This window comes from Diospyros lotus, chromosome 15, assembly GCF_014633365.1.
Source record: "Diospyros lotus cultivar Yz01 chromosome 15, ASM1463336v1, whole genome shotgun sequence".
Lineage (NCBI taxonomy): Eukaryota > Viridiplantae > Streptophyta > Magnoliopsida > Ericales > Ebenaceae > Diospyros > Diospyros lotus.
In genome coordinates this window covers 3,434,346-3,452,791 of record NC_068352.1, presented here as the reverse complement: position 1 = coordinate 3,452,791, position 18,446 = coordinate 3,434,346, and the positions used below count along the sequence as shown (strand labels likewise).

At 36.0% G+C, this 18,446-nt stretch overlaps 2 protein-coding genes across 6 annotated transcripts in view; both read left to right on the top strand.

The window, feature by feature from the left end:
- LOC127791784 (fimbrin-1-like) lies at positions 1–9,442 on the top strand. Of its 5 annotated transcripts, XM_052321830.1 has the most exons (16): positions 1–160; positions 226–310; positions 406–583; positions 737–907; positions 1,327–1,565; positions 1,663–1,834; positions 1,930–1,968; positions 2,164–2,232; positions 2,331–2,447; positions 2,842–3,053; positions 3,491–3,646; positions 5,566–5,765; positions 7,154–7,311; positions 7,395–7,491; positions 8,071–8,162; positions 8,591–9,442. In XM_052321830.1, the coding sequence occupies exons 3-16, from the start codon at positions 497–499 to the stop codon at positions 9,047–9,049; spliced, it is 2,268 nt and encodes a 755-aa protein (XP_052177790.1). In that variant the 5' UTR covers positions 1–160; positions 226–310; positions 406–496; the 3' UTR covers positions 9,050–9,442. The 5 variants fall into 5 exon arrangements, with proteins under 5 accessions (XP_052177790.1, XP_052177789.1, XP_052177791.1 ...); XM_052321829.1 differs by lacking the exon at positions 226–310; XM_052321831.1 differs by lacking the exon at positions 226–310 and having other exon boundaries at positions 311–583.
- A 3,871-nt stretch (positions 9,443–13,313) lies between these two features.
- Positions 13,314–18,446, top strand: part of LOC127792426 (protein ENHANCED DOWNY MILDEW 2-like) — a 134,090-nt gene continuing 128,957 nt past the window's right edge. Inside the window, exons 1-3 of the mRNA XM_052322910.1 lie at positions 13,314–13,419; positions 15,635–16,068; positions 16,159–16,255. Of these exons, the coding sequence (XP_052178870.1) occupies positions 15,659–16,068; positions 16,159–16,255 (507 nt within the window). The 5' untranslated portion in view covers positions 13,314–13,419; positions 15,635–15,658. The remainder of the gene's footprint in view (positions 13,420–15,634; positions 16,069–16,158; positions 16,256–18,446) is intronic.

Below are 18,446 nucleotides of genomic sequence, written 5' to 3'. Positions count from 1 at the left end.
ACTCTCTCTCTCCTCTCTCTTTCTTTGTGGCTGTGGCTTTGCCCTCCAAGCGAAGCAAAGATCGATCCTCTATTGAGTACTCGCAGCAGCATCGCCACTCAAATCTTGAACAAACCAAGAATCCCATTGTAACGAGACGCCAGATCACTAACTGCCGGAGGTACATATGCTTTGTAGATAATTTTCAATCTTCAATGAGTTTTGATTCATTTTCACTCCATTCAGTTCGTTGACCCCCGCGAAACGTTGCGTGTGAATGGTAGTCATCTGGTTATTGGTGTTCTTTTTGTGGCTTCAAATGTTTTGTCAGGTACAGAGTGAGAAATTGGAGGTTGTTTTGACCTGGATATCCGTTCTTGGGTGTGGTTTCAACTGGCTGAATTCTGGTTTATTGGAATCTTGTAGGGGTTTTCTGGAGCGAAGTGAAAAATTTGGGGAAGCAAGTGAGAGGGTGATCCGTTTTTCGTCCCCAATTTTGTGATTTGTGCAGAAGGAGATGTCTAGTTTTATGGGTGTTCTTGTTTCTGATCAATGGCTGCAAAGCCAGTTCACGCAAGTTGAACTTCGCAGCCTGAAGTCCAAGGTTAATATCTCTGTTCCTTTCCTCGTGTTGTGTTTTGTTTGGATTCGTATGCTATGCTTCGAATTCTGTTGTTTGAGTTGAATTGTGGAAGACTGGTTGGCTGGGCAGTGATGTACTTGCTATGTTTTTGTTTTTGTTGTGGTTAATTTGTAGTTTATTTCACTGAGGAATCAGAATGGTAAAGTTACAATGGGGGATTTGCCACCTTTAATGGTAAACTTGAAAGCTTTCAGTCAGATATTTAAGGTGGAGGAGATTAGGGCAATATTGGGAGAATCAGGTTATGCTATGGATGATGAGATTGATTTTGAAGGCTTCCTCAAGGTGAGTCACTGTTTTGGCTTTTCCATATTCTAATATTGTTTTATATTTCACTATTTACATACTTGGTTAATGAAGGTAATATGAAAAGAAGAATCGCAGTAAGAGGTTTTGGTATTTACTTCTATTTTCGCACAGTTAGCAAGGGGTTTTACAGTGTCTGTTGTGTCTCTGGGGAATTAATAAGCTTATATGTCAGTTTATGGCATTTTAGGATTTACACATTTGGTGAATGGGATGTAGCTGTGTGAAAAGAATAATGAGAACAACATGTTTAAACCTTTAATTCTATTTGAGTATCTTCAGGCAGCATGGTGTTTGTCGTTATTTGTTGTCTTTCTGGAACTAGTAAGCTTCATCTTGCTCATACTGGAATTAAAAGATGGTAAATTACATGTGTATTAATTGCACTTTATGGGCAGTCATACTTGAATTTGCAATCACGAGCTACAGCAAAACTGGGTGGTCAAAAGAATTCCTCGTCATTCCTTAAGGCTACTACAACCACTCTTCTTCATACAATAAGTGAATCAGAGAAATCATCTTACGTTGCTCACATCAACAGCTATCTGAGGGATGATCCATTTTTGAAGCAATTTCTTCCTATAGACCCCTCTTCAAATGCTTTATTTGATCTTGCAAAAGATGGAGTTCTTCTATGGTACTTAAGCAGGGTCTTTTTATTTGCATTTTACTATGTTATTTTGTGAAAGGCTAATAGTATGGGGCTGATTTGATGGATTTTATTGTTGATGCAGCAAGCTTATCAATGTTGCTGTACCGGGCACAATAGATGAACGGGCTATCAACACAAAACGGGTACTCAACCCCTGGGAAAGGAATGAAAATCATACCCTTTGTCTCAACTCTGCTAAGGCTATTGGTTGTACAGTAGTTAACATTGGTACCCAGGACCTGGTTGAAGGACGAGTGAGTTCAACTTTTTCAGAACTCATAGAAGTCACACTGATTTAGATTGAGAGCTTCACGCTTAATTTTTTTTTTTCTTTTGGTTCATCTTGCAGCCTCATCTGGTGCTTGGCTTGATTAGTCAAATTATAAAGGTATGCTTAGACTCTTTCCTTTACAATACGTTCTCTTTCCTTTAGATTGAGTTCTTTTAGCACCAAAATAAGAAATTTATAAGAAAAGTGGTTGTAATCACTGTCACTGAGCTTCTAGTTTTGAATAGCTTTTGCTTGCTTATATATGTAAATATATTTTGATTTACTTCATTACTGTAACTACTGTGCCTTCAGATCCAACTCTTGGCAGATCTCAACCTTAGGAAGACACCACAGCTTGTGGAACTGGTGGACGACAATAATGTAATCAACTATACTTGTTCATGCTTTACAATTCGAGTTGGTAATTTTTTATTTTACTCTATGGCATTCTGATATCATTATTCTTCAATATTTTTCAGGATGTTGAGGAGCTTATGGGTTTAGCCCCTGAAAAGGTCTTGTTGAAGTGGATGAATTTTCATCTGAAGAAAGCTGGTTATAAGAAAACAGTGACAAATTTTTCTTCTGACTTGAAGGTATCAGCAATCCTATCTGTCTAGTAATAATGGGATTTTTATTAAGCTCAAAGAATTGTATATTTCATTATTCATTGTTTAAATAAAAGGAATATTTTACCCATTTGTTAATTCTATGGTGTTTGCAGTGTCATACTGTAGCAAAATATGGACCTGGTGTGGATACTTATTTAAGTGGTGCATAGCGTTAAGAAATTATTCTTGCCCCTGAGCATTACTGTTGCTTTTTATTTCTATTTACCAACATGACCCCCTTCTGTTTTCCCTGGAAAAAATAAATTATCTTAGCTTAATGAAGCTCCCATTTATGAACCATTAGTTTTACTTCTCTTCTGTGGAACTCTTCTAATGCTTTTCATTTGACATGCCAATATCATATGCTTTTGGATGGCAGGATGGAGAAGCATATGCTTATCTCCTTAATGTTCTTGCACCAGAACATTGCAGTCCGGCCACTCTAGATGCAAAAGAACCTGCTGAAAGGGCCAATTTGGTGCTTGACCATGCAGAGAAAATGGATTGCAAAAGATACTTAACCCCCAAGGACATAGTTGAAGGCTCCACAAATTTGAATCTTGCATTTGTTGCACAGATATTCCATCAAAGGTACCAAATTATTGCTTTTATTTTATTTTTTATATATTTGGTTGATATAGCATCTTACAAATTTTTTTGTTCATTTTTCTCGTTCAATTTTATAGAATTACTTGTTAGAATATGAAATTTCATCTTATTAAATGGACTTTGAGTTTGTGACCTGCAATTAGAGTTTTATGTTGGGACATGAAATGTTTACTCGTATCTTGAGGTGAGAATGCTCTTCACAGAAGCAAGATGCAGCACTTCTTATGATTGATTAATGGATCAGTTGATTTGTTGATTTCTTGTGTGCTTTCTTGTTAATGGAATTACTGTTGGAAGATACATTTTTTGTTGGAGATTTTTCCTTCAGTCCTACTCAAGATCCATGCCGTCATTAGGGTGTTAGCATCATGGTTTTCACTTCATATTTTCATCTCAAAAATTTTGTTTCTCTCTTGTAGGAATGGACTCTCTACGGACAGCAAAAAGGTTTCTTTTGCGGAGATGATGACTGATGATGAGCAAATGTCTAGAGAGGAAAGATGCTTTCGACTATGGATCAATAGTCTTGGGATTGCTACTTATGTTAATAATTTATTTGAGGATGTCAGAAATGGGTAAATTTAATTCAGTACCTGTTATTATGCTTCAACCTTTTGCGTCTGGTTTCATGGAATTTTCCCTCCATTCTGCTCTACCAAGGGTTGTAAGTCTTATTAAACCACAATATGTCATGTCTTCAATTTTGTGTCTCTGCCTAAGTTAAGTTTGATCTTTCAAACCCATCTTTACCTGTAATATGAATATACTTATATATCCAGATTGCCATATCTCCTGGTCTTTGTTTTACATGCCTAAACCATCTGAACTGAATTTCTCTAATTTGTCATCAGCAACATCTTGATCATCTTTGGGATTTGTTTCTTCCTAACCTAACTCTCCAAGTGTTTCCATGCATCCCTGTTACCATTCTCGTCTAGCTGCATTCGTCAACTTTCTAATATTGTTAGTTCCATAAAGTTATAGCATAGGGATTTTTGTTATTTCTAAATTTCATACATAGTTGGTCACACTAACCTTAAATCATTCCTTCACTAAGTCTGATGCTTTCATCTTCATCTATGAATAACATTAACATCAATCTCTTCATCCTAATTGAGCCTACTAAAAATTCTTCACTCTTAGGTACTCCTTGGTTACAAAGGATATGACCATAGATAGAGATGATTGGCTAAGCTACAATCCATGTGGCCAAATGCACCTAGAATTTAAGGGTTGATGTGTTGTAGTTAGGTACATATTGGCCTTCAACATTGAGTATCTTTTTGTTCTCACTTCGTTTTTATTGAAGTTTGCATTTCACATATTCCAGTTTAGTCACTTTTAGAATATCCTGCTTGTAAAGTTACCCTCAGAGTTCCTGTTTAGAACTTTACCTTTCTTTTATTTAATTATTGAACAATATTTGCTGACATACATCATGGTATTTCATCATGCACTCATCTAGCCAATTTATCCACTATTAATGCAAAATGATAAGGACTTCAAGCATATCCTTGATGTAAATCTACTGCAATAGGAGATTGGTAGTTTCTTTTGTGGTTGTTTTCGCTATGGTCCTGCCTCTCGCATGCATTTCTCACTCCAATATATCCATTTATTGGCACACTCCAATATATATATTGGTTGATGCCTTTCTTTTTCAAAGCTCATCGTGTCGTGTATCTTATCATGCATTCTCTCCAAATCTATAGAAACCGTGTCTATATCTTTATTCTGTACCTATACTCCTTGAGAGATAGCTCTCCAATTGTTTGCTTTACCTTTAAATGATAAACCTAAATTGATTATGTGATACTGTTTTTAAAGTCTCAAATTTGCTTTGTTACTCTTCCTATAACTTCATTATTGCAAGCTTGGCATCTTAGTCTCCACAACTTCAAAACATATTCCTTAGTTTACTCACGGTTACTATATTTCTTTTTCTTGCCCATTCAACTTGTCTTAGTTAGCAAAACTTCTATTGAATTGTTTTGTTAGCTATGATGATGATAAACTTACATCTTATAGGCACTTCAGTACCTCTATGAGATGCCACATAGCCCTAAGGCTTTGTCTAAATTTATCATCTTTAACATTAAGTTCATTTCAGAAACTCCAATTTTATGAAAAGATCTACTCCATGTAATTCCCTACTATTGTATTTTCTTTTCCAAAAATGAAGTTCTCTAAATGATTTTCATTTAATAATTTTTCAAAATAACCTTTGTTTCCTCATGTTTTTACTGGTACTCATGAGTAGTGAATCTCGATATCTGATGCTTTCAATATTATTAGAATCTTTAGCTTTCCTCTCCCTCAACTATGATAGTTTCTATATATTCTTTCCCCATCTTTGTTTCTTACTGGCATAAGAATTATCATATATAAATTTGACATCTCTGATTACTTTTTTATTTGTTACACATTTACATTCATCTCATCTTGCAAAAACGATGTTTCTCTCATAACAGTTCGTCTTTTCCCATGTATGCAGATGGATACTTTTGGAAGTGCTAGAAAAAATTTCTCCAGGATCAGTTATTTGGAAACAGGCAACAAAACCTCCCATTAAAATGCCATTTAGGAAAGTGGAGAACTGCAACCAAGTTATTCGAATAGGAAAGCAGTTAAAACTTTCGCTGGTGAATGTTGCAGGAAATGATATTGTACAAGGGAATAAGAAGCTCATAGTTGGTAATATATCCCATCTTAAAGCTATCACTACAGCCAAGAAATTGTAAGGTTGTATGGTTTACTGCTTGATGTTTGAGTCATTATTTCTCATGCTTTAATTGTTTTCGCACCACTAAAACTGAGTATTCCATATTGACATTGTTCTCTTTTGTGCATTGATGGTCCAAGTACTGTATTACATCTCCAATTGTCAGATTCATTTCAGAACTTGCTCTTAATTAATTTCATATCTTAGGCCATTCTGAGTTCTCAGGCTGCACTTATGGTCTATTGCTTGAATTAATAATGTTGTTGATTGCACCATCAGCTAACAAGGCCCAATTTTGGCAGTTGAGTTTGATTGGCATTGCTGTGCTGCTGGTTTCCTTTTTCATTCTGGTTTTGTTGTAATGTTGTCTCTTTTGATTGAGTTAAACAATGATTTCATTTTGATTTTCTGAAAGAAACTTCTGAGAATTTTTTCTTAAACTTACAGTTCCAAAAATGCACATTGGAAGCAGATGCCAATTATTTGTCTGAATTAATTGTGTTTCTGTATTATTGAATACGTATATTGTATGCTGTGGAAAAGAAGGCCCATCTTGTTTGTTTGTTTACTAGCTGATTACAAATGAGATCACTGTTGCTGGCATCCTATTCTCCAGCAATTTCATCTTTTAGTGGAAAGTGTCCATTAGCCATAATATCCTCCCTCAGATGAAATTACTGTTAAATGCATGCGTAAAACTGAAAAGATGGATGCCAAGATAAAAGCTGAGCTGCAGCATTTATTGGTTAATAATAGAGTGCATTGCTATGCAAGTCTAATTCTTGTTATTTTGCATCAAAATGTGAGTATGTTAGGACTTGAGGGGTATTTTTGTAATAAGTAGAAGGAGAATGGAAGGCGAGAGAGGGGGTTAGAACTAACTAACCTACCTACCTATGAATAAATAGGGGAAGGATGAAACAGAAAGGCAGTTTTGGAATGAATAACAACTCTCTTCTTTCTCAAGTCTCTTCTCTCGTCTCTATCTATCTCTCTCTTCTCTTTTCCTAAACTCTGTTCTAACGGAATTTCCCATAAATTCCGATTCAACTCCAGCCCATTTTAGGGGCTGGACAGAGTATTTTAATCCTGCGACTCTATTTGTTCATGACTTTGCCAAGAAAAAATAAACATTATTGCTTAGAGGCAATATCAGTCATTTATTTGGAGATATATCTCTCTGAAGTGTTTTCACTTTGGTTGCCAGTGCATCTGTATATTCTGCTTCATTTCCATTACTCAAGGAACTTTTCTGTTTCCCAAATCGGGTTGACTGCTTTAAACATCAAAACAGAATTCCTTGCTAGAAACTTGTGGTCCAAGATGCTCAAAATTTTATATATATGTTTCCTTTTTCCAGCTTTTCTGTGGCAGTTGATGCGGTTCAATGTGCTTCAACTTTTGAAAAACTTGAGATCCCACTCCCAAGGTAAGGAGATTACTGATGCTGATATCCTAATTTGGGCAAACAAAAAAGTGAAAAGCACAGGCCGAACTTCTAATATAGAGAGTTTTAAGGTTGGTAGATTTACATATGTTTCTAAATCCTTCTCATTTATAGCTGAATCTGACTAGCTGGTGCTGCTGTGGACTGTAATCAGGATAAGAGCCTTTCAAGTGGATTATTCTTCCTTGAACTTCTCAGTGCTGTTGAGCCTAGGGTTGTCAATTGGAACCTTGTCACCAAGGGTGAAAGTGGTATGCTCTTTTGCAAGTGTCAATTTTTGCATGAAATCTTCTAGTTTTTTATTTGCTTGGATTTAGTTGTTTATTTTAACCTCGTCATCAGATTGAGTTTCATTTAAAGAAAAGAGACCACTAACTCCTTTTGTAAAATTTGCCCAAATCCAGGATGATTAAAAGCCTATAGAAGGATTCAACCAAGTTTAACTAGGTTTTACATTTTCTGGAAGCATTAGAGATAAAGAAAATGTTCAGTCTTCCCCAAAAGGAAATCTTTCAGTGTTAAAATTTTACTTTTACTTCCATTCAAACCACTTTGCCAAACCACATAGTGGCATAAATGCTTGATATATTGTTATTATCATTTTTTTTTTGGGGGGGGGGGGCGGGGGGTGGCGGCACCGGGGGCAGCAGGGAGAGGTATGTTCCATGTATAATGCTTCCTCTCTCCCAACCCCTACCCTGCCCTCATCCCCTCGGGAAGAAAAATAAAAAGCTTTCCTGCTCACCTCTAGCAATGCAATAACACACTAGATTTTGTTGTCTTCATCTTAGTTGAGCCAATAGGGTGACTTGTTTTCATTATTGTGATAGACGAGGAGAAGAAACTGAATGCTACATACATAATCAGTGTTGCACGAAAGCTTGGATGTTCAATTTTCTTGTTGCCCGAGGACATCATTGAGGTAAAAATGGTTTGTGGTGAAATTTTAAATTTGATCGTACATTTATTTCATGTTTGAATCCAAAGATTTCCTACTTTTGACAGGCTACTGCATTGAATGAGATTAAATTGTCTCATTTATGTTTCACAAGAAACTTAAAGCTTTCATTCTAACTGGCAGCACATGCTGATGAGAAATGAATTAAAGAAAGATAGTATAGGACCAAAACCTGAAAGTTTACTTTAGATACATTCAACAAATGGCTGAGACCTAAAAAATGGCAGTACTTATCCCTACCAAGTGGTCCAGTATTGGTTCATTCTGTGTCTTGGGAACAATCAAATTTGTTTAAGAATCGTGCATTTGAACGAAATGTTCATGAAATGGATATGCAAGGGGAAAACATAGTGCCATCTTTGTTGACTGACATTCTGGCAATGTAATGGCAGGTAAACCAGAAGATGATTCTCACACTGACAGCCAGCATCATGTACTGGAGCCTTCAGCAACCAGTGGAAGAATCTGATTCATCTCCTTCCCCTGCCACTGCACCTTCAACACCTGAGGCGTCCCCGGCACCATCCATCACTGGTGAAGATGAAAGCTCGCTGGTTGAACTCTCAAACTCGACTGTTGACAATGGGGTGTCTGACCCAACAGTCTCCCTGCAGTTTGAAAATGGGGATAGCCCTATTGCTTCCAATGATACAGTCTCCTCTCAGGTTGAAAACGGCGAAGACCCAGTTGCCTCTGATGCTAGTATTTCCTGGCAGGTTGAAAGTGAGGACACATCTGTCGACTCAGACTTGAGAGTCCCCACACAGGCTGAAAATGAGGGCACCTCTGTCCCCTCTGATGCCGAACCTTTGCCACAGCTCGAAAGTGAGGGCACACCGATCAAAGAATGAGCTGCAAATTGCAGGTTTTTCTCAACAATGTAGTTAGCAACTGGAGAAAATTGGGGTATAGGAAAATGAGAAAGAATAGTAATTATACTTTCATTTGTTATCAGTAAGATGATGATGAATAAGCTTTCTTGCTCAATAATAGAACAAAGAGAAAAAATACGCCACCTGAAAACATAGTGCTTATTATCCAAGTACATTGTATAGCTTATTGCATTTTTCTTTCAGATTTTGGCTTGTGCCCCTTCGCTATGGTGTTTCCCTCTTTTGTATTAGGTTATGCTCTTATTAGATTTTTTTGTTTTTTTGATTTGATATGAACATTTGTGTATTGTTCATGATAGCTAAATTGATTCCTTGAAATAAAATAAAAAAAAATGCTTATTTTCCAAGCTAGTCGGATTTGCCGTGGTTGCTCTTTGAATGTGATATGAGATATAATGTGATTATAGGAAAGACTTCAGTTTTTGTTAAAATGCATAAATATAGAATAAAACTAAGAACACTTAACTTGATGATTTCACAAGAGTAGCGATTGATTTAATGCCAAATCTTGGTGTAAATCACTAATGAAAGCACACTATTAATGGACCTTTGCATGGCTATATATGTGGCTGCCCAACAGATATACCTTATGATTTAAAATGGTGCAATCGTTTTCAACAGTTGCACCTTATAATTCAATATAATACAACCGTTTTCAATAGTTGTACCTTATATTATATTATATATATAATTTTTAACAAAAATGGATCCGGGTCAAGGCAACCTGTCATGGGTGCCCAACCCATCCAAATAACAAATAATTGTGTATCTTCTCCTGTCATGAGAGTCATTTGCACATATTCAAAAATTTGGGTACAACAAGATTGTGAATTCGAATCTGGATCGTGTATATAATGTATTATCTATGTCTATCAAATGGGACAAGGTTTGGATTTCGATCTGAACTTGCATGTCTTACTTGTTTGCTCGAACAGACGAATCGTGATTTATAAGAAATGTGTGACGATTCGGAACTGAAGGTTGATTATATATTGGGGATCCCTCAATTTTTGCAATACAAAAAAAAAAAAAAAATGGTTTTAGGGAGTGGCCAACTTAACTAAATTGCATGGGAGGCATAATACTTGAATTTGAGAATTTTGTCTATGCTCGAGCTTGACACTCAAAGGGGATACCACATTGGGAAATTGCGTTGTTCTCTGGTAAAAATGGGAGAAATTTAGGGAATGGAGGTAATTTGGTGAGACTTATCAATTGTTGTCCAATAATAATATAAATACATTTGCTGCCTTGGAGACATGCCTATATGTTCGTTTACATGGGAATTCATACTGCGCACTTGACCATGCATTGTCTTGAGTATAACTTCATGCCAAGGCTTTTGTAACGGCATTATACGACCCTATTTTGTTCAATCCATGGTTCTATTTTGTAACGGCATTATACGGCAAATGTAAAGTAATTTTTTTTTTTTTAACAAAGGAATTGAGGAAGCTTTGATACAGTGCCTTCGACGTGATCGTCACCTTTTCCTTATAACTTACAGACAACCGACTGAATTGGACAATCAACTAAATCAAGTAAGGTCAGGTCAATGGCCCGGGCTTATGGCCTTTTGTATAATTATGGCGATATCTACCGCACTGTCTAGGATTCAAATACGCAATCTTGACATACTCAACATCAAGATCCCGAACAGTCGACTATGTGCGCTATCTTAAGGGGTTCATAAAAAGAAAATGGTTGCTCTCACGAAATTTGAATATAAGACTTATGTGAGTAAGATATATCTTAATTTATTATCTAATCTATCACTTTGGATATGCGTTTATTATATTTGTTATTTACATTATATTATTAAAAAATATTAATTACTTGTACTTGTCCTTGCACAAAGTTTCCACCATTATTTTATGAGATTGTTCAAAATTTTCAATTTTAATATTTTTAAGAAAATGCTATTTGTATATGGAATTTGTACACTTAATATCATTGTAGTATACATTTTATTGAACTATGAGTATAAGAGTGTTTAGAGGAATGAAATGTATAATATAGTGAATAAAAATAATTACATTAAATAATTAATGTGCTAATCCATTTCTCTTATACTGTGTATGAAAAGATGATTGTTCTTGTCTGGCAGAGGTAATAAGAAAAAAATCAAATGAAATAAAACACATTTCATCCATTCTTTTCATTTTTCGTCTCCCTCAAATTGAGAGAAATTTGATAGAATGGAAATTAATGGAAAACCTCCATTTGAAAAATATTGTTTTCGTAAATTTCATTTCATTTCAATTGAAAACAAAATAATATCATTGTTTCATATAATCATAATACGGTATCAATAGTTTTTGAAATTTTAAAAAAAGTTTGAAACTCTGTTCTCATTACAATGTTTTCATATCATTTAAGTTAAAAACAAAACTCGCCCTGTATATACATATACACATAAATATATATATATATTGAATGGCATGATAACATGGTGAACACTAATCAAGTTTTGAATTAATATTGACTTTTAAAGTTTTTCAATAGAATTAAATCATTTCAATTAATAGAATGTTATCTTCCCCTATTAATGTATACAAAATCTTTAACAATGTGTTAAAAATGACTCCACCACCATGGTAGGACGGTACGTTGGTGGGGTCGTGGTGACTTATACGAGGTAATAGTGTATATGAATATGATAAATTTGGTGGGGTCGTGGTGACTTATACGAGGTAATAGTGTATATGAATATGATAAATTTGAAATTCGAACTAAATCAATATGGTTGGTTTGGGTTGATAGATTAAGATTGATTTGGTTTTGTGTCTAATTTTTTGAGTCTATGAACTCGATTCAAACTGATCAATATATATAATATATAAATATATTATTTATATTGTTTGGGCACACCTTTTAGTTAAAATTTAATAATACCTCGTATAAGATGCAATTATATTTTAACTACATTGTCACGGTCATAGTGCATGCGCATCTCATATGCCCATGTGAGATTAGCATTTTTTTTTTAACGATAAGCATATGACTCTTTTAATGAGATATCTAGACAAAAGAACTCGTGGATTCATAACTATTTGATCAATAAATTTTCATAATTTGAAAAATACTCATAACTAATTAATAAACGTGTGCAAATAGTTGGTTCGGTTACTGAATCGCTTGAAATACACTAATTAGTTAAACTAAACTAAATAGAAAAATTGAATTGAACTAACCGATTAATCTAAAAAATTAAATTAACTGATAGTCAACAAAATTGAACACAAATCATATAAACCGAAAAAACGTAAAAAAAAAAATTAAAGTAACTAATAGAAAACATACGAAATTGAAGAAAACGATGTCATTTTATAAATATTAAAACAACATCATTTTAAAGCTCGATTATTCCAACCAAAAAATCGAATCAAAAATTAAAAATTAATTTTTTAAGAAAAATTAATCAAATCAAGACCAAAAAAGGGGTCATTCATCATTGGATTTCCTTAGGTCAAGTACGCTTAATCCTGGAATTCTTTATCTGCATTCAGCCTAAAAGGTATCCAGCTGGTGTTGTTTCCTTCTTTACTTATTCTTGATATATACTATTCTCCTCTAGGCTCCCAGGGTATTACATTCTCCCTCCTTGAGCACATGACATTCTCGTCATGCGATTTTACAACTAGTCCCAGATTTTCTCCTATTTGGAGGCTGCCATCCTAGAAGTCTGTCAGGAGTCGCTCCTTGATTAGGCCTCGCGCCCCAGCGCCACTTCCCGCCCTCATTGGACCGCCTTTTCTAAGGGTCGGCTCTGATACCACCTGTAACATCCTGCATTAAGCGATATAAAGGACCGAACAACTTACCCTGATGGGCTTACACGAACTTTCCAGGAGATCACCCATCATTGAATTTTCCTAGGTCAAGCACGTTTAACCCTAAAATTCTTTACCTGCATCTAGCCCAAAAGGTATCCAGTTGGTGTTGTTTCTTTCCTTACTTATTCTCAATATATACTATTCTCCTCTGAGCTCCTGAGGTATTACACAAATTGAATCGACAAATTCAATTAGATCAATTTGATTAGTTCAGATGAACGAAACTTTTACTCTTTCCTTTGTTGTCGACATTTAAAAATCAGGGACAGCATGCATTAATACATATATAACGTATATTGCATTATAAAATTTTCTAAAAATGTTATTTTTTAATATTTTCCAAAAATGTTTTATTTTTCACTTTATAACTTCGTTTGCACCGAACTTAAAACTTGCGCCAAGCCGCCATATTCATACAAGAGGAAGAGGGATTCACTGAGAAACTTCACCCTGGCGGTTGATTTTGCCGATCGCGGACTAGGGTTTCTGCATGTCAGTACACTCTACATTTCTCCGCTTGCTTCTTCTAATCAAAGTGCGCTTTTCGCAAATTTCCTTGCTCTGTTTTGAAACCGGGAATTCTTTATGCTTGTCGAAGGTCAGAATGATTTTGGGAAGATTTTACCTTTTAGCATTTCTGGCCATCGTCTTCAATCTATAGGAATTGGAGAGTTGACTTCGATCTTAGGTTCTTGTTGTGTTGTTACGTTCTTGTAGACCAGGATCGGATTTAAACCCTAGTTGGTATTGAATTTCCGTCGAATAATGCCCTGTTCTCTTGAAATTATAGTTCCCCCTGGTTCAAGATGTTGTTTCTTTACCACTAATATGCCGAGAGTCTTGATGGTATTTAAAATTAGGGCTGTTTGTCTTGTTCGTGACAATGTCTGAGTGGAATGAACGGAGATGTAGTGTAAGTGGGTGGAATGGGTTTACGGAAATGGAATGAAAGTGCATTTAAATGCTTACATCTATTATCTTCCAAAGCCCTACTTTTATTCGCCCTCTAGTTGGGGCTCGAGGGCTGAATGGAGGGAAATTTGTAAATGCGTAAAAAGTTATATTTTGTGTGATGACAACTAGAGATGGCAAAGCCCACCCATTTGGTGGGCCGGGCCGAATTTGGCCCATGAGAGAGGCAGGCCAGGCCGGGCAATGGGAATTGGGGGCCCCACACGGCCCTATGGCCCTTAATAAACGAGCCAACACGGGCTAGGCCGGGCCATTTTGGTGGGCCACCCCCATTTTGGTGGATTTTTTGGTAAGCCACCCCTATTTTTTGGGGGTAGGGCTGAGCCGTTTGCCACAAAGCACTGGCCTGACCCGGCTAGTTTGCTACAGTACCGGGCCGGGCTGGGAGGCGGGTCGGTTGGGCGGGCCCATGGGCTGCCCGACCCATTTTCCATCTCTAATGACAACATTAATGTTAATAATTTTATGAAAATCCAATTTTGTCCTTGACAGGATTCGATCCATTTATTTACTAATGTAAATATGGGTATAATTCAGATGAGAATATTATGATGGATGTGTGGTCTTATAAGAAAAGACAAAATAAGAAATAAGGTTAGACACAACATAAAGTTGGAGTGGTGTTATAAGATACAGGTGTCATGAGTTGCACAAATAGGTGCCGATTTCTGCTACTTATGATGGAGGTCACACCACGAGTGCAAGAATTTCTACAAGAATGTGAAACTTTAGATGCCAGAGTATTCTAGAACCTTCTAGAAGTATCTAGAGTACTCTAGATGACTAGAACACTTGGGAAATTCATGAGATTACTAAGGTTCTTTAGAAGATTCTAGGGAAGTGCATGATATTGCAGACACTTACAGACTTCTCTAGGAGGTTGTGTAAATATCTCAAGATGTCCCAATAGATCACTATCTGGCATAATTCTAACCACACGTTCTTCCCATGTGTAAATAGGAGAGGGCTTCGTTTCTTGGGGCATCCAAGAAAGGTGTAACATTTTGAGAGTGCAATATGAGAGTCATTTTTCAAAACACTAGTGTTTCCTTTGCCATTCTCTTTTTCCTACGTTTGATCTAACACTACATATTGAGGGAGTAAGGCTGAACTTAGGTGTTGTCTAGTAAAGGAATTGAGAAGCTTAGGTGTTGCATGGGTGCTTGAACATTAAACCCGTGACACAAGAGTCACAATTAAGATGGTTTGTACATGTGAGAAGAAGATTGATGAAAGCTCTTGTGAGGTGAGTTGATGAAATGGAGGAAATTTGTGCAAAAGAAGGAGATTATGACCAAATAAAATTTGGTGGCCTCCACTGGTGGGTTAAGGCTTGGGATTGTTGTTGTATTTACTATTTGCCCTTTTAATTACACCCTTAACATTATTCCCTCTTCTCTAATGCTTACGTTTTCCATCTCATTAATTGGATAAAAAAATTGACACTTTATTTATTAGTAAATCAGTGCATGCTGCTTGTTGAAGCAGAGGTTGAAAGAGATTGGATAAATTAAAAGATAAGCTAATTTCATTTAATTGTATAGATATTAACAGAGTATAATTTTTATTTGTCGTTTAATATTTTCTTTTCACCCATTTCCACTCCCCTCTCAAACAAGGAAAAAGCATTCTACATCATTCCTTACTCTCCCGGACATGGAGAAAATATTTCACTTTATATTCAACTCTTTTTCATTCCATTTCTCTACTAACCCTGTCTTATTTAGATTTCAAGGTAGTGTTTGATTGGAAGAAGAAAATGGCATCTTCAGATGATGAGGACTGGGCTATTCCACAGATTGTCTCAGACTACCATTTTGTTGACAGCAAGAACGAGCTTGTTGCATTCTCTGAATTACCAATTCAATGGAGTGACAGTGAGGAGCTGCTGGGTGAGAGAAGACAGATATTCTTAAGTGGGGCTGCTGACAATGGCCTTCAGAAAATATACAAGCAGGTCACAGCGTGGAAGTTTGATCTTTCTGATTTCAAGCCAGAAATATCTGTGCTGTCTAAGGAAAACAATTGGATTAGGCTTCAGAAACCTAGAAAGAGTTTTGAGGACACAATTAGGACAATCTTGATTACTGTGTACTGCCTGCACTTTTTAAAAAAAAACCCCAACTTATCTGGCCGATCTTTGTGGAATCATATGTTTGAGGTTTTCAGGTTTGCAGCCTAATCTTACATGCTCAGACTATTTCATCTTCCATGGTATTGTTATGACAGTGTATTCTCGAAGTTCTATTCTGTGTACAGCTTATACAAGGATAGACCATCTGGGAAGGATCTCATAGGTCACTTGAATTTAATCAATGAAGCTGTCAAAAGGGACGAAAGGTTAGCAAAATCCAAGGTTTGTATTCCTTTCCCATTATAACTGAAGTAATCTTCTTGTGATTCATTATGCAATTCAATCTTGCAATTAGTAACTATGTTTAAAAATCATTTATTACCTTTTCATTTATTTTTCTGCTAATTCAAAACATTAATGTGCGACGTCAGTGGTCAGCGAGTCAAGATGAGCAGACTAGTTGTATTACCTTTTCAAATGCAAATGGACAGAACTTCTTACTAAAAATTAGAAGGGCTTCTTTGCATTGGATCTTGTATCGCATGAAGTAACATGATTTCATGATTTCTAAATCTTCAACCCCAGTTCCTTGAAAAAGGATATTTTTATTTTTTAAATTTCTATTATTTTGTTCTTACTTTTGATTTTATGGAGGTGGATATGTGATTTATGAACATAAATAATCTACATGGATTTGGCTAGTTTATTTTTTAAATTTTTTTATTTGATGGAGAATTTTTTTTTGAAAGAAGTGAGCACAAATATGATATTGTTAGAGTAGTTTCGCAGCACTTCGCACTCACCAAGACACAAATAGAATCTCTCAAATCCTCACAGCAACAAGAAATAGCAAAACATAGAAATGAAGAACACAACAAGAATTATCCTGGTTCAGTCTTCTAAAGAAGACCTACATCCAGACTGCCTGAGGCACTATTCTCCACTATCTTGAACGAAAAACTTGAGGATTACATGCACTACAACTCTCCCACAGTCTTATACACAGAATTGTATAGAGTTTCCCAACCCAAGATTACAAAGATATCCTCTCTTTACTCTCAAGTTACCTTTGCGCATACTCCTCTCTCTTTCTTATCACAAGACAGGAAATTAGAATAGAATGCTAATGCCCGCTCACCCGACCTCTATTTATGAAGTATAAAGGTGGTAGAAATAAAAGACTTATCCGGTAGTTACAACCAATTGACTGACCTATATCACTAACCAACCATTCTAGAAACATGCCTTCTAGAATAACACAAATGATATACAAATGCAACCTACTAATATGACAACAGAAAATCCTGCCCAGACAATCTTAAGCTAATCTAATACAAGTGATTACAACAAATTCTCCACCCACTTGATTTAATTTGCTTCCATAGGATATTTTTCTGCTACCTACACCTTCACATACTGCCATGATTCATCTTCAGTCTTGACTTGGAACCATTTGTAATATCTTCAAGCAATGCTTTAACTTTGAAGCTGGTACAATAATACAACAACAACATATCCAGCCTTTATCCCACTATATGGGGTCGGCTACATGAATTCTAGACTTCTATGTGGATTACGCCCCAAACAGATAGTTTGTCTAGAATTCATATTTGGATCTAACTAGGTTTTACGCTGGCTGTCGGCTACCTAATGCAACCCTCCTTCTTTATCCGGGCTTGGGACTGGCAGTGGATAACATCCCCTGGTGGAGTAATGATCTTTGAAACCGGTACAGTCTTTGTAAAAATATTTTCTGCATTTTCCTCACCTGAAACTTTGGTTAGAATAATAGTATTCTTTTCAATAATTTCCCTGATGAAGTGATGTCTTATATCTATGTGCTTAGTCCTTTCATGGTGTGCTTGATTTTTAGACAAATGAATGGCATTTTGACTATCACACATCAAGGTGGTTTTAACCTCTACACCTAGAATCTCACTTACTAATCCCTTTAACCACATAGCCTCTTTAATAGCATCTGAAAGAGCTATGTACTCTGCCTCGGTAGTTGATAATGCTACCACATGTTGGAGACTTGATTTCCAACTAATAGTAGAGTTCTATAACCTAAAAACATAATTGGTTGTTGACCAACGTTTGTCAATATCGATAGCATAATCAACATCCGAATATCCTAGGATTATAGGCTGATTTTCTGAACTTTCACCACTATAAGACAAAGCATAATCTATGGAACTTTTCAAATATCTGCACATCCACTTAACTGCTAACTAGTGTGGCTTACTTGGGTTAACCATAAACCGACTTATGACATTCATTCCATGTGCCAAGTCGGGTCTTGTGCAGACCATACCATACATTAAGTTGCCTATTGCACTTGAGTATGGTACATTGACCATCTCTTTTCTCTCTTTCTCATTCTTTGGAGACTGATCTGAGGACAGTTTGAAATGGGATGCAAAAGGCACACTAACTGCCTTTGCATTTGTCATTCCAAATTTGGACAACAACT

What these genes read in the sequence shown, in the direction of transcription:
- LOC127791784 (XM_052321829.1), top strand. Translation starts at nt 497, where the DNA reads ATGTCTAGTTTTATGGGTGTTCTTGTTTCTGATCAATGGCTGCAAAGC. An exon ending in TTCGCAGCCTGAAGTCCAAG is followed by an intron (nt 584 to 736) that starts GTTAATATCTCT and finishes GTTAATTTGTAG; the next exon opens with TTTATTTCACTGAGGAATCA. An exon ending in TGTCACCAAGGGTGAAAGTG is followed by an intron (nt 7,492 to 8,070) that starts GTATGCTCTTTT and finishes TTATTGTGATAG; the next exon opens with ACGAGGAGAAGAAACTGAAT.